This window comes from Pavona decussata, unplaced genomic scaffold, assembly GCF_977016875.1.
Source record: "Pavona decussata unplaced genomic scaffold, jaPavDecu1.1 SCAFFOLD_53, whole genome shotgun sequence".
Classification (NCBI taxonomy): domain Eukaryota; kingdom Metazoa; phylum Cnidaria; class Anthozoa; order Scleractinia; family Agariciidae; genus Pavona; species Pavona decussata.
In genome coordinates, this window is record NW_028145475.1 from 2,568,785 (window position 1) to 2,583,742 (window position 14,958).

The window sequence follows — 14,958 nt, forward strand, 5'->3', positions numbered from 1 at the left end:
AACACATTCTGAAGGGGGGGGGGGGGGGTGGGGGTAGATTTAAGTGGCATATTAGCCGCTGACAATACCCTTCTGATGAGAGCGAAAGCTTTAGAGCGTGTTTAATTTTAATTTCTAGTATCTGTAGAAGTGAATTTTCACAAACGAAAAGAAAATAATAACTGTAGAATTTCTAAGGTTTGGATGGTTTTGGCAAGGACCCGTCGATTAATTTCAGGAAAAACCGGGCTAGCGTTATCGTTTTTATCAACCACAAGTAATAATTATTACTGATGCAACATTTATGTATAAGTACAGATGAAATTTTCAGGGAATAAGAAATATATATTTTCGTATATGTTTCGAAACTCTGTTGTAAGAGAATCTTCTGGATGGGAACATAAGCGCGCGTGTTCTTAAGAGGCAAGTTTTGAGAGTAAATAGCTCAGCTTACGCGTTTGTTTTATGCTTTACGTTGTCCAAGATTGCGGACTGGCAATCGACAGCTCGTTAATTCTTTTTTAACTTTTAACCAGAGAACGCTTAAAATCTTGTCTCTCGGGTAGTTTACAGTTGGGCCAGAAAAGTGTCTAATCAATTAGCACACTTAATAGACCATTTCCGACTTACTTTGAACCTCATTATGAAAGCGAGGCTAAGTGCAAACAAAACTAATTTTCATATGAAAAGTTTTGCACTTAGCCTCGCTTTTATAGTGAGGTTCACAGCAATTTGGAAATGGCCTATTAGAAACCGATTAAAGCTGTCAGCGACGCTGAACCAGCTTCCCAGTCGCGCTCCCAAGTCGTCACCAGCGGAAATCGAATGCGATAAAGCAAGCTCGGCCCCAAGCCTCCAAGTGAAGCTCGGCTCGCTTCATAACTGCGTCGAGTGAGGCCTGGAGACGAGGATAAGAGCCTGATTGTATAGCCATCTAAAGAAAACTGCAAATCAGTTCACGAGTGAACACAGTTTTGAGGGTCATCCTGTAACACAGGTTGCGAAATTTAACGATTTTCTCTGCTAAGAGGGTTTATACTCTTTTATTGAGTAAAGCGTTGGTATTGTTACAAATGATTGCTAAACGTGGGGGGGACAGCCTCAACTTTTTCACTCAGAAGTCAACCCAGCAGTCGCCTGTGTTTGTTTAGTATGCTGTACAAGCTGGTTGTAACTTGAATCAATGGTTGCAATTTTCAAAATGAAAGCTATCGTGCAGTACTTTCCTGTGGTGCAGTTTATTATGTCGTACAAGGTTGTTCTATCCTTTTCAGTCTAAATGAATTTCTTATCTGTCCTTTCATATGTACACGAATCAGCATTACGTTCGGGTGGCGCGATTTCACCTTTTCCCAATTGACCGTTCTGAAATTGTGTCCGATGTTATCCTTGTATATTATCTGTAGTATGAGTAGTTCACCTGCATCACGAATTACACCACAAAGAAAAGTCTAAGGCGTATTGAACAGTTTCTTCTTGAACCACGCCCGTTCCATTTTCTCGTCTCTTTTTTGTTTTGTTTCAAAAAATTTCTCAGCCGCCTCTTCTCGCAGTCGATTCTCTCGGGCCAAGGCCTCCTCGTCCTTGCTTCGCAGCCACTCCTGGTATTTTTTCAAAGCTGCAGCTTTTCTCTCCTCGCTGTGCTCGCCGGGTTTTCCCCTGAACGCTTCCCCAGCTCTAAATTCGTGTTTATCCCCAAGCCACTCTCCGTGTGTTTTACCTATTAATTGGCGCCAGCTTTCCTCTTTCCTCTTCACTGTTGCTTCCTGTTTCGCTTTCTCCGCCAATAGCGTTTGCTTTCTCGCTATTGCTGCTTCTTTGTCGGTCAACCACATCTGGAATGTCTTCCGACGTCGTGACGTCTGCAGAAAGCGCGCCAATTTTTCGTTTTCATCTTCGGATGACGAATCGTCGTCGTCGTCGGACTGGTCAAACTGGTTTGTCTGGTTTTTCACGACTGTCTTCCATACGTTCCAAGGCTTGTTTTCGCGCGGTTCGTAGTGAGCCATGAGAAACTCTCTCATCTCACTGCTCATTTTTCGGGTCCTGAAAATCATTTAATATGTCATTAGTAGCGTTCCACTGTTGTTGTTGTCGTCGTCGCCGACGTCGTCATCATCGTCACCGTCATCATCATCATCATCATCATCATCCGAAAGATAATTTGTCACTGTCATTTGTAATTTGAGGGCTCAAGGGAGAACGGCACTTATTTCAGTTTTGCTCTAAGCGTTGACGATATATGAACAGTAACAGGGACTGTAGTAGTAAATTATGGGGAAGGTTGGAAACCAATAAGCGAATCTCAAAATACACGGCTATTCTACTTCATCAATCTCCCCGGTGTCAATCACAAACTCCGGACAGGAAAACCTGTTGGAATCGAGAAGGAATTACTGCGGAAACAGATTCCCAGAATAATAATAATGATGATGATGATGATGATGATGATAAGAGATTCACATTCATCGTTCAGTGTTTTCAGGGAGGTCCTCTCTTTGTGAGTTGAAATTTAAAGATACAAATAAAAAATACAACGACAAGTGAAAGGGGTGCCCAGTCGTGTGTTGCTTTGTAATGTTCCCTTTTTTTTTTTTAATTTATTTGTTGTTACATACCTGGTGGCTCCATTTTCTCTTCCGTGATAGGTATTCGCTCTCGTCTTCTGCTGTTCAGGTGAGCTAGGAACACGGAAGACCTTTCTTCTGAAGGCCGGGGAGCCACTCGGTGAACCCGGCAGGGTCGCTAAGGGAGACCGGGCACGAGGAGCCGATGAGGACCTCGGGCAAGGACATGTCGGGGATCTGGGTCGTAGATTTGGACTTCCGGGCCTCTCCGTGTTGAGCAGTGAGGGAACAAGTTTTCGGCCCATGCGTGGGGAATTCATCGGCGATGATGGCTGTGTGTTCACTCTGGGAAGTTTTTCCTCCGTTTGCTTGACTCCTGAAACAATTTTGCCGCTAAGCGGTCGTATTTCTTCCGCACATATAAGCTTGGCTTTAGCAGAAGTAGGCCTGTCATGAATGTTGAGTGACCTGGTTCCTCTGAGTGGTATATGTAACTTAAGGTCAGGATTTAAATCTCTTTTCAGCTTCCTATGAGATGAAGCGTGCGCCGTGGAAGGTCTCTTTGTCAAATCAACTTTAGTTTCTCTTGTTTGCCCGATCTCTTCTCCCATCATTTCATCCATCCTTGCTTTGTTTTTGTCGTCGTGAACAACTGAACTTTCTTTCGATCCATTTTGATAAACTTCATCGTTTTTCTTAAATTTCTCCACTAGGTTGCTCGCACCGTTCCCATCCCCCTGGATCGTGCCATCAGCAGAGGAATTGTCTGGCTCCTTAACGTCATTCTCCGAAGATTTTCCGACGTTAGTGTCGTCTTCCGAAGATCCCCGAGCTTCCAATTCGACGTACTTGTCGAAAAGTTCCATCAGACGGGGATGGTTGCTGGTTTTTGCCATTTCCATTGGTGTGACACCCTGGTGATCAGCTCGCGACAAAAGAGAAGAACCGTCGTTCATGAATAACGCCGCAGCGCATGAGAAATTCTCGCCGGTCACAGCGGCGTGCAAAAGCGTGCGGCCGCTGCATTGCACGGTTTGTTCGACGTCGATTTTGAAATCGCTGTTAAGCAAGCTCTGCAATAACTGGCCATCGCCTTTTTGCGCCGCTATGAAAGCGGCGACAAACGCTCTCTGTTCGCTGGAGATCTGGTTCATTTTAATCTCGATCCGCTTCAATATCTGGCGGTTGTCCCTCTTCATGCACCTGTCCACAAACCGCTGCCACCACGGCGGAATACTCAGTTCTAGAGTCATAGATGCAAGGTCTAGCCGGGTGTCTATGTCCGCCATCTTTGTCTCATCCTTGAGTTCAACAGCACTGTTGTCGCCTTGGTTGTGCACAAGTGTAAACAAATCCGATGGTACCCCACTCTTCAACTCCACAATCATCTTTAAATCACGCACACTCCACGAACGTTTTGCTTGAAAACTTGCGGTTTCCCCAGTTGGCAACTGAACATGTACTTCCAAGCCATCAGACTCCTGTAGTTGTCTTGGCGACTGGCTCTGACCGTCTCCTTCGTGCCCTTCCATGTCTTTATATTCCCTTGCCTTTCCTGTCTTCAAGATTCTATACTCGCTGGCGGTGAGAAGTGACGTGAACCGTGGTTCTGAAGACTAATGTCCGGCCTTAATCGTACGCTTTGTTTTTTGGGTTGGTTTATAACTTCACTCTTTTGACGCCTGAAAATACAGTAACATCAGTTTTTAATTATGCCTCCACGGACACCATGACAATGCACTGGAAAGAATAAAATATATTGCCCTCATCCAAAATGAAATGGCGTTCCTCGGTTAGCAGTTTTCTAATAGCAAGGCTGCTTTTGAAATAATGCGTAGCACGAACGAAGAGAACTGCACTGATAGATGATGTATAACGCCTGTAATCAAAAGCGTACTTGATACGCACGGCACTGTACACAACCAAACACCGAACAAACAATAAATACACAAAGTAATAAACCTTAAAGCTTTATGTGCTTCAAGTATTCATCTTAATGCGGCTTTTGTCTATTTGCTCCTTTTGCGGTATTGTGAGTTGTTTCTTTGAAGTGATTAATGGAGTCGTCAATTACAAAACGGACATTTGAAGAGCGTGTCTGCTTAAGGCTATTGTGATGCAAAACGCTCAACAAACTATCAGCATTCGAATGAAATAAACTTCAATTTTTTGTTTACCGCTTTTAAGTTTCAACTCTTTATCAACTAATCTCTAATTATAAGAAACCACTCGGTAAAGAGAGGTTCAATATTTCAAGGGCTTGCCATTGGTACTCGTTTCATGCATTTGTTTACAGAAACTACTCAATGAACCACGCACGAGTTGTGCTATGTTTGTCAGAGGTCAAAGAAACGAAATAAAGGTGTATCATTAAAAATTGAATCATTGCATAATGCTATTCCAAGTGTTTTGATTGGCTTGGCGGCCATAGAGTATCAGCCATTATACCATGACCGAGAAACAGCGGCAATTAAATCCGGCGTCTTGTGGTCGTTCTTGCATCATGAAATCAGCAAGATCTAACACTATTTCAGAAGCGAGAAAGGAATCCAAACTTACTTCTCCAATAAATCCAATTGTAGGATCCCGAACGCTGAATGTACACACAGACAACACTATTTCAACAGCTCCAAAGACGGCTAGCTCTGAAACGAAAATCCGAACCTTCGATTTCGATTGATGTGATGGGCCATGGGATGTGATGTGATGACGACGTAGGGAACCTTATTCCGGCGCTCAAGTTCCAAATTGACAGCTGTCACGGAACAACCCACAAACCGGCGTAACATTTGACAGACATGGATTGCCAAACACGCGCGTTTCCCGCGTTCCTGTCCGCGCGCGAAGGAAAAACCACGCACAGGGCACAGAGGGCTCAAGATTGATTGTAATTCACTGGGCCGGAAATTGCAGTGCAAATCGAGTTTGTTAAATCAACAAACTCGTTTTGCGCTGGAATTTCCGTAATTACGCTCCTATTTGTTTTCTCTGCGCCCTTTGAACCACGTAGACGAAACCTCTTTACCCGATGGTATCCAAGGGTCACAAATGATTTTGACGGGTGTCACGAAAGCCAAAACGGATATTTTGTATATCGGCGCTATTGAGCACTCCTGATATTTTTTGGTTGTTTTTAATAAAACAAATTTTCCAGACGTGGTTCGTGGAACGGTGCTTTGGGCCTACGATGCAATAATTTCAACTTATTTTGTCGGTACCCTTACGATTACATCGGGCGGAGGACGGTGGCTTTCACACTTGGGGCCCGTTTACACGAGTGCACGGAGATTAAATTCCCGTGAAAGAGGTTTAAAGGATAGTGCTATTATAAAATACGGTCTGATAAAGAGGAGAATAACACATGCAGTTTGAAAAGGGTGAGTGTTGATTTGAAACTCATCCCGGGGCGAGATCACTCGTCTCACTCATCGGCTCCTGCTCGTGTAAACAGCCTTGCGTCGCAGGCGTACTCTGGGAGGGGGAGGGGGAGCGAGAAAAAGTGACAGAAAAAAGGGTTTTTTCTCCATTTTTCTCGCTCCCCCTTCGTGACCCCTCCCCCTCCCCGATTACGCCTTATCAATGGTGGTTACACCTGCCTTACAGCCCAAGCACGGCGACCGAGCACTGGTATGAAATGGCGTAATGGACAACCGATGATGTAGTTACTGGGCCTAGTATCTATTGTAGTGTACCAGAAAATTTTGGTGAAGGTGTTTTGTTTGTCAGATTACATTTTTTGCGTATTGGTGCTTTTTTTCAGCTTGAGTTTACACTGCCTTACTGAGACGATCTGTGGCAACCAGGAAATTTTTTCGGGAGTTTGGGGTAGCGTTGTTTTCTAACTGAGTGATTGGGTTATGTGCTCTAACTTAGGCGCCTAATTCCTAGACAATCTGCTGCGACTAATAGTGCGGGGTTCATTTCTTGTCTGATTAGATCCTTAAGTTAAAGTATTTCTCGATTATTGCTGTTTTTGAATTTTTTGTTTCGTTTGTTGGTGTTTTAATCTGAAAAAAATATTGTCACTAACAGGATACAAGGTTTACTCATCAAAACCATGAAATATTTCATTCAGATAGCGTATATTTAATGGAGGATTGTTCACGAGAAATACATATATTATCTCTTTGACATATATTTTTGTGGTCATAAACTATGAATCAGCTAAAAATTCTTGAAAATATTTTCATTTTAATATGTAATCAAAAGCAATCAACCCATGAAGATAGCCCAACGGCACCCAAAGAATCACTGGCCGAGTCGTTTTGGTGGATTGAATACTAGTATGCCTCCAAAGCTCAGATAAAATTCGTGCGATAGAAAACTAGAGTTTTCTTTGATGAAATGTTGCTTCCAAAAACATAGCAAAAAAACACACCAGTTGATGTCAAATGGAAAAAATGCCATTGTCGGTACGAAAAAGTGTCATAAGTATGTGACGATAAAATCCTATTGGCTTTTTGTCCAAGGCCGTAACGGGATTAAAAAAAAAGGTAAAACGAGAGCAGTTCAATTGAAGACTTCTAGGTCTTTCGCTGACTTTTTCTCATTGGGTTCTTCTGGAAGCTCTTTAGATTATTTTAAAAGTTAACCCTTTAACCCCTAATATCAAAGAACAAATTCTCCTGTCTTGTCCCCATACTTTTCTTATAAAAAGTACTGGGGAGAAGTTATTAAAATAACACGAAAATTCACCTTGGGTGTTCATATCCTTAATTCTCATGACCTCAGAGGTTGAATAAGCATTGATATTACTACAAGGAGAAATTTGATGCTGATCACTTTTAGCGGAGCACATTCAAATCAGTCCAGTCTTCGAATGAAACTTGTTTTGTCATGCACCTCAGCAATACGTTTGAGAGGAAATAAATTAAGAGCGAAAAACAGGGACGAAACATCTCTATATCACTGAATCACTTCCTTCTCTCTCTCTCTCTCTGGCCTTCCCACAGCTGTCCCACTAGCGAGGAGAGTAGTGCCAGACTAAACTGTTGGATCCACTCCGCTTTGTTGTGATTTGATCACATATCTACCAACCCACTTGTTACTGGATTGCCTGTAACTTAATTATCATAAGTCACTTATTTCTATGTGTCCTTTGAAATTTTTTCTTCGCCTTTCTTCGCAGCTTTTCCTCCTGCTCCAAAGCTTCCAGGTCCTTTTTCAGCAGCCATTCTTCGTACTTCTTAGGAGCATGCAACTGTCGTTCATAGTCTATGTCTTCTTTGTGTCCCTCCTCGCCCCGTACGTGCGCAGAAATGGGCCTTATTCTTTCCGAGCCCTCCCTGTTTTCAAGCCATTCCGTGAAGGTCATCCGGGACACTCCATGCCTGGCGGTCTGCGGTCGCGGTTTCTTTTCATTCCACGCGACAAGGCGCTCATTTTTTGACTGAAGTTCTTTGTGCCTCATGAATTGTTCGGCTGAGTTTTCATCGCTTTTGTCTGGAAGAGAGCCAGAACGTATCCTGGTTTTCCACTCATTCCAAGGTAGCTTTTCACGGGGCTGATCACGGAGCTGTAATCTGGCTCGAAGCTGTGGACTGACCCCAAAACTGTGAAGAATAATGAATCACCGAAAGTGTTTGTGTTAGTAGGAGAACGCGCTTGATTTGATTGGTTAATCATTTAAGCTCCGATATCATCATGCATATTCTTCCCACTGTTCTCTACTAGACTGGGAGAGAGGGTGCGCTCGCAGTGAGACTGGAGGGAGGAGAAGTAAACGAGAGGAGACTCGGATAGAGGCCTCTCCCCAAGCCCCCCTCCGCTCGTTCGCTTCAGGTTTTTCGCGCTCGGAAATTTCGCGCGACCTCTCGACTAACCAGAAAGGGACTGCTTAAAATCTAGTTCTCCACGTATTTCTTATCGTGGTCGTCTAGAGAATTTCTTGAAGCATCAAGACATCTTATCTGAAGTGATCAGTAGTGACTGAAGGAGAAATTTGATGCTCATCACTATCGGCGCCTGCTTTGCTAGCTCAAGTTGGCAAACTTAGATTATCATGCCGTGGAACCTTTGAAGTTAAACCATTGACTATGAATCACCAGAGCTCTTCCCCTCACTACAAAAGTGCTTTAAATTGTTTTTGTTATTCTCAATTTTATTGCTAGTTTCATTTATTGCTCTGTCACGTTGTTTCCAAAGAAGACATGGCACCCTTTTTTCGCAATCTCGACCTGAGATCTCATTTCGAGTATTTGGGTTCTTGTTGTTGTTATTTTCCCTTCCCTCAGTTTTCCCTTCATGGTTGTACGTTCTCATCTATCAAGTCCTATTCTGTGTTTCGTACAAAATTATTTTACCCTTATCTATCTTAACTATATTTTCCGTTAGCAACTGTTCCTTACCCTTGCTCTTCTATCTCTTCCACTTGTACAGAGTTTTTCCTTGACCTGATTATCGGCTGGTACTGAGTGAAGTTAAACGGACTGTTTGGTACGCTTTTCCTTCTCTGTTTCACTGGAACACCTTTCGTGAGACCGGTGGTTTTCAGAATAGCAGGACTGCTTACGGGTTCACTTTCACTGTGAAAAATGAATGAATGAGTGAATGAAAGAACGAACAAATGAATGAACAAACGAACGACTGAAGAAGTGAATGGATTAATAAATTTATGAATTCTCTTTCGAGAACGTTTACAAATGTTTTAGATCTGCAGAGCGTTACAACTTTTGAATAAAATGCCTAGGGACATTTCTAGGTGTTCCAAGGCTTATAATTGTGCCATACACCAGACGAGTGGCGTCCCATAAATCCGCTCTTACACAGAACTCTCCAAAGAATGGCTGCAGGAGACACTGATCCACACGTTATTGTTTATTAGAGTTCTTGGGACTAGACTAAGCAGCTATTCGATATCGGGACTTTACTTTGTCTTCTTCTTCGGTTTTAAATATATTTATGATAATATACAAGAAAGGGTGTAGTTACCTTCATCCCCTTCTTGTAACATACCAACAGAAATTCATGTAACACATCCTCAGAGAACAAGGGGCACTCCCCTTTTCCCAGTTTTCTTCGTCGATTCCCCCCCCCCCCCCCCCCCTTTTCGACTTTTTCCTCGTCCTCACTATCTGCCCCTGGGTCTCCGAGGAAGTTGTAATACGAGTTTAAATTACAATGAGGTTTCCGGGGCATTGCCCGCAGACCCTTGTAAAGAAGCAACGATTTTCGACGAACGAGACCATCGGAAGATTGCCGAGGACCTCCGAGAACTCCCTAAGTCTAAAGAAGATCGTTCTTATAGCGAAAAAGAAGTTGGTTTTTCGTTTTTGTTCTCTTTTTTACCGCGAAGGGAAACAAAAACCAGACGTTTCAGGATTGGTGTTCGTTTCTCAAAACTCCGAAAACATTAAGGATCCGCAAAACTATTTTGCGTGCACAATGTTCATTACCACAAACTTTGTAATTTTGAAAACTTTGGAAGAGAAAACGTGGAAAACTTTTCACGATTAAGAAACCTATTGGATTAGTTTGCTCGCGGAAAAACTATCAACAATCGATAAACAAAACTGATTTGGGCCCAAAAACTTTTGAGGAGTTTTGAGAAACGCACCCATGTTTAGCTCATAATAAAAAGCGCTACACAGTATTAACAACACTATCAGATTATGAGAATCACATAAAACTTTAGAAGTTTAATCGTGAAAAATCACCCTTACCTTGTCCTCTCTGAACACATCTCTACCGACGACACCGAATCGTCGCTGCATGTGGAACCTGAGCGTGATCGTCCCAGCGGCGGATGCGGAGCCTTGATGGCAGCAGACCTGCGTGACATTCCACTGTCCTCTATCTTGATGAGGGGCAATTTGATCCTTTTGTTTGGCAATAAAGGTAGACGCCGTCGTCTTTGTGTCTTTGCTAAGCGGCCTGCGATAGGCGCGACTATTTCTGCGACCACCTTCTTCTCGTCGTCACTACCCTCCGATTCTTCTCCGCTCATCGAGGACCAACCGTTCGGCCTCGAGTCGTGAGCTCGGGTATCCAGCAACTGGCCAGTGTTAGACCACCTTTGCGCTCTCCTGATTGGAATCCTTTCCTTGCTTTGTTCATTGGGTGGCAACTCTGAAGACAGTTCAGGTGTTTCCTTATCCTTCATTGAAAACCCGTTGCCACCCATGACTGCTGGAACGTCAATGGTTGCAGCAGACAAATCGCTTTCAGCCATCGAAGGCTTATCTTCTCTGTTGTCCCCACTTGCTATTTCATTCGCATCTTGAGTAGCGTTTCCATCCTCCTCCACATTTCGTCTAATCAGTTTGAGTACGTCAGGTCTTTCAGTTGCAGACTTCCTTCTTCTTTGTTCCATGAACACCTGCTTCCTTATAAACGCTCTCCGTAGCACTTTCGGTGAGCGGCCAAGGTCGGACTCGTCCCCAGACAAGGCAGCCACCTCAACCTCATGTGCTTGGTCCTGCCAAAGTCTGAGCACGTATTTTGCCGAAACAGGCGATTCATCCTCTTGCAATTCAGCAGGTTTGTGCCCCTCAGTGTGTTGTGTAAAGGTAACAGCGCTATTTTTTCTTTCAAGATTTTCACTATGGTTGCCTTCAGGATTATGTCCAAAAACTCCACAAGTAATGTCCCCAGGGGGTTGTTTAAGATTTTCATTAGTGTTGTCTTTAGCTTTTTGCTCAAGTAGTCCCTTATTGGTGTCTTCGCTGTTTCGCTCAAGGTGATCGCTGCCTTCGACGTTTCGTTCTCCAGTATCAAGTTCCTCGATGTTAGGTCTTTGAGCCATGGCCACCGAGCGTCTCCTCCTTTGCTCCACAATCGACTTCTTCCGAAGTTGTGCCCTTCGGAGAGGTTTCGGAGAAGGACATTTGTCGGAGGAATCGTGATTGGCCGAAATGGTAACCGTCGGGACAGGCTCCTCACCTTGACACATATTTACGACGTCAGCAGCTGTGATTGCGTGACTATCACGTAACTCAGTACTTTGTTCCTTGTCACTTCCCTCGGTTTGTCCATTCTCGTGTGATTCCTTTTCGACGCTATCGTAACGCATCATCATAAGTTGCTCTAAGTTCGGTCTTTCCGTAGTAGAGCGCTTTCTCTTTTGCTCAAGGAATCGTAGCTGTGGTCCCGGCCCAGAATCGGTGGACTGGTCAGCGGATAATGTTGACAAACTGTTGGCATTGTCTTCATCTTGATTAACTCGTATTTGCTCTCCTAAATTTAACTCCTGTTTTGTTATTTCCGAATCCGTTGAAGGCGCATCTTTTTGTGTAAACAAATCTCCATTCCAAAACATCTCAGTGCCTTCTTTTCCGACGCTGTGATTTCCACTGCTATAATACCCAGTATCGCTTGCCTGTCCGTTACCCTGTTCACTACAGATTACGCTAATAAGATTGTCATTGCTCAGTTGACGTTCGTCGGGTTTAGATGAACCATTCGAAGTGACAACCAACGAGTTGTGACCCGTTTTGTCGTCATAATCCTCGATGTTTACATTGCTGACCGAAGGAATACTTTGATTACATTTGTTGGTGAAGAATTGGGTTTCCGCAAAATTTGTTCTAGAATTCGAAAGTTCATCCTGGCCGATATTTAGGTCCCTGAAGTCAGTAATTAAGTTATCATCGGGGTGCGAACGGTTCTCATTATCATTGTTGCCCTCATTATCGACAGAGTTGTTATTATTTTCTTCGAGGTTGTCCCAGTAACGATTTGAACTGCGGGAATGATTAGTATCGCGTCGATGAAGCTCAAGATAAACGTTTAAAAATTTCACCATGTCCCCTGACTCGCCATACATTTTCTCCGCCATTCGCACTGGCGTTTCACCTGTGTTGTCTGGCGCCTCCAACAGAGCGTTCCCCCCATTCATTAAAATATTCGCAACGCAACTCGTGCTCCCACCAGAAACTGCAGCGTGGAGCAAATTTCTCCCGCTCAACTTGGTTTTGCTGTGAAGGTTTATCTGTCGTCCTGCGAATGCCGCGAACATGAGATTGTGGTTCCCTTTGATCGCGGCAATAAAAGCTGCAGTAAAACTCCGCTCTTCTCGCGAAACTTGACTCATTTTGACGTAGATTCTCTTGCGCACTTGTTGCGTGTCGCCTTTGTAACACGTGGAAATAAATTTTTGCCACCATTGTGGAACAGTAATTTTCAATGTACAACCGTCCGATATCTCGAGACTCGACAGAGTGCTATCATTACGGAGGTCTCTGCCTTGAAGCTGAATAACTTGTAGATCAGAAGGAATACCACAAAGAAGTTCACAGTCATTCTTGACCTTCCCTATCTCTGTGTTCTCTTCTAAGTGCATTTTTAGAGTCTTTCCTTCTGGTGTTAGGATATCAACTTCTCGACTTGCAGAGGCTCTTTTATCAGCGCCACTGTGCATACTGATTTGGTTGTCGCTGTCCGCCTTGGAACAAACCATTGAACTGGCGAAGACACTGACCGTGTGAGTGAATCACAATAATTGCGTTTCTAGAGCAGTGTCGTAGTAGTTTAATTCGATCCAGTCTTCATGGCAAGACAATGTGATGAGACTCCTCGTGTGATACCTCAGTGAATAGTATGTGCCGGTACCGCTTTGTTGATTTGAATCAGTAAGCCGGGAATAAGTCGTTTTATACCTCGTTTAAATCTCTCACGCCCAGAGGTGTCAAATGATTCACAGTTTAACAGCTTGAGGAAGAAACGCTTCGGGTGCTCAATGTTCAGTCAATTGATTGATGAAATTCCAACAAAAGAGCTCTTTGTCCTCTTTGCTCACTGGTGATAGCTACCTTCAAGCATTGTGTGGACGTCTTGTCTCTCAAATCGTTCAACAAAGGTTAATTTCCTGGTTAGCTTCGGTGGTCAAGAGATTACTCTTTCGGATACCTTTCCGGATCGACAACTTCAAGTGACAATTTTGCTATGCACTTTCTGATCCTCCGACAAACAATTTAGCCTGACGCCCGCTTGATAATTGTGATTAATTCTTGATTGTTGCAGTAATTAAAAAACAAACCAAAGAAGGCTTCAGTATCGTTGACGTTCTAATATTGGGCCCGTTGGTCCGCTGCGTGACTTTAAGAATCACGAATCGCGTGTAATAAATGCGTCGTTGTTCACCCGCGACATTTATTCACAAGCCAAAACAATTTAGAAGCTCATATTAAGGTGTATTGTTCTCGGTGACATTTACTGTCAAGGCAGAGTCCCTTGATGACACCTGCATTGTGCGGAAAGAGCAAAGTTGACGCACAGACGTGACTGACATGAACGAATAGAAACAAAAAAAATTCTCAACAATGTTCGAAACGTTTGCTTTCTTTGAACGGATGTACGTGGGTGTATGAATATATGTTTAATATATAATTCAGTTTTCAAAGGGGGCTTATTTTTTTACATTTGCAGTAATACTGAAATAATTTTGCCTTTTTCCGTTGTAGTTACATCTACTGCTTTCTTCGAGCGGATATAAGGGGATACTAAACTTTTTCGCCCAATTTTTGTATTGTGTGTTCTTTTGTGGTCCCTTTCAACATAACTCATATATTAGCCTTTTTTGTATTTAAACATATTTGTTGACGAAGTTTTCCCAAGACTTTCATTTTATTCTTCAGTTTTGTTTCATATCAACCAGTTGCTCCATTCCAGTTTACTTTAAAAAAGAAGTTATTTTTGCTTTTTATTAATTTATGCTCTGATCAGATAAGGGATGCACACTTATGCTCGCTTATGACATAACTGATTGAAAATCCTGTTGGTTGTCGACAATCTACCCGCAAGCAGGATATTCGACAGTTTAATTTATTTTATTCATTACAGGATAGACCACAATTTAACTTTTACGATGAAAATCGTTGAATTGTGACTTCCTTGGACCTGAGTTATTTTTGTTTCTTAGGAATTCATGTCAAAACCATCTTCAAAAATGACATGTTAATTGTCACGACGCAATAGTACGCATCACGAACATGAGTACTCGTTGTTGTAGCTTAAATGAACCGAAACAAAAAACGTTTGTGATTGTAATATCTTGCCGAGGCTTGATAGAGAAATTTAGAATCGCGCTTACCACAAACAGCAAAAGTGAGATTGGCGTTTATGTTTTCTCGAAAAAACGAGGACATAGATGAGAATAGTGCAAAATAACTTTGACCTTTGGTGCTAACGCAAAGTAACTCAATTTTGCTGAAAGACTGAAAACAGCGAGCGGCTAATGTAGGATAAACATGGTCACGTGGTCATTTCCTACCGTTTGCCTCAAGCGTAATTCTAAATCTCTCTTATATCTGAGGCATTTTTCCTGTTTTTGTAGAGTCTAGAATCACGACCAGAGGTTTTTAGGAAACCCGACCGGCAGGCGAATATTCGGGTCACCTTAGCTCTCACAAACTGTCTTCTCTAGGTAGGCCCTGCTCAGACTAAGTTCCTGTGCCAGACCCTGTGCTCGGGCACT

The 14,958-nt window shown here is 43.0% G+C and overlaps 2 protein-coding genes across 3 annotated transcripts; both read right to left on the reverse strand.

Moving 5' to 3' along the window:
* Nucleotides 1–15: 15 nt before the first annotated feature.
* Nucleotides 16–5,456, reverse strand: LOC146480464 (uncharacterized). Of its 2 annotated transcripts, XM_085109632.1 has the most exons (3): nt 5,106–5,456; nt 2,598–4,228; nt 16–2,025 (listed from the first exon to the last, which is right to left on the reverse strand). In XM_085109632.1, exons 2-3 carry the CDS (start codon nt 4,076–4,078, stop codon nt 1,431–1,433), a joined length of 2,076 nt encoding a protein of 691 aa, XP_084965758.1. In that variant the 5' UTR covers nt 4,079–4,228; nt 5,106–5,456; the 3' UTR covers nt 16–1,430. The 2 variants fall into 2 exon arrangements, with proteins under 2 accessions (XP_084965758.1, XP_084965759.1); XM_085109633.1 differs by lacking the exon at nt 5,106–5,456 and having other exon boundaries at nt 2,598–5,059.
* Nucleotides 5,457–6,617: 1,161 nt separating this feature from the next.
* LOC146480465 (uncharacterized) lies at nt 6,618–13,612 on the reverse strand. Its single transcript, XM_085109636.1, has 3 exons — nt 10,208–13,612; nt 8,894–9,070; nt 6,618–8,098 (listed from the first exon to the last, which is right to left on the reverse strand). The coding sequence occupies exons 1-3, from the start codon at nt 12,940–12,942 to the stop codon at nt 7,624–7,626; spliced, it is 3,387 nt and encodes a 1,128-aa protein (XP_084965762.1). The 5' UTR covers nt 12,943–13,612; the 3' UTR covers nt 6,618–7,623.
* Nucleotides 13,613–14,958: the final 1,346 nt, after the last annotated feature.

Excerpts from the sequence above, each read along its gene's own strand:
- LOC146480464 (XM_085109632.1), bottom strand. The coding sequence starts at position 4,078 with ATGGAAGGGCACGAAGGAGACGGTCAGAGCCAGTCGCCAAGACAACTA. Across the intron at positions 2,026-2,597 it reads AGAGAAAATGGAGCCACCAG|GACCCGAAAAATGAGCAGTG; the intron begins GTATGTAACAAC and ends AATGATTTTCAG.
- LOC146480465 (XM_085109636.1), bottom strand. The coding sequence starts at position 12,942 with ATGGTTTGTTCCAAGGCGGACAGCGACAACCAAATCAGTATGCACAGT. Across the intron at positions 9,071-10,207 it reads ATGTGTTCAGAGAGGACAAG|TGAAAGTGAACCCGTAAGCA; the intron begins GTAAGGGTGATT and ends CATTTTTCACAG. Across the intron at positions 8,099-8,893 it reads GAAGAGATAGAAGAGCAAGG|TTTTGGGGTCAGTCCACAGC; the intron begins GTAAGGAACAGT and ends TATTCTTCACAG.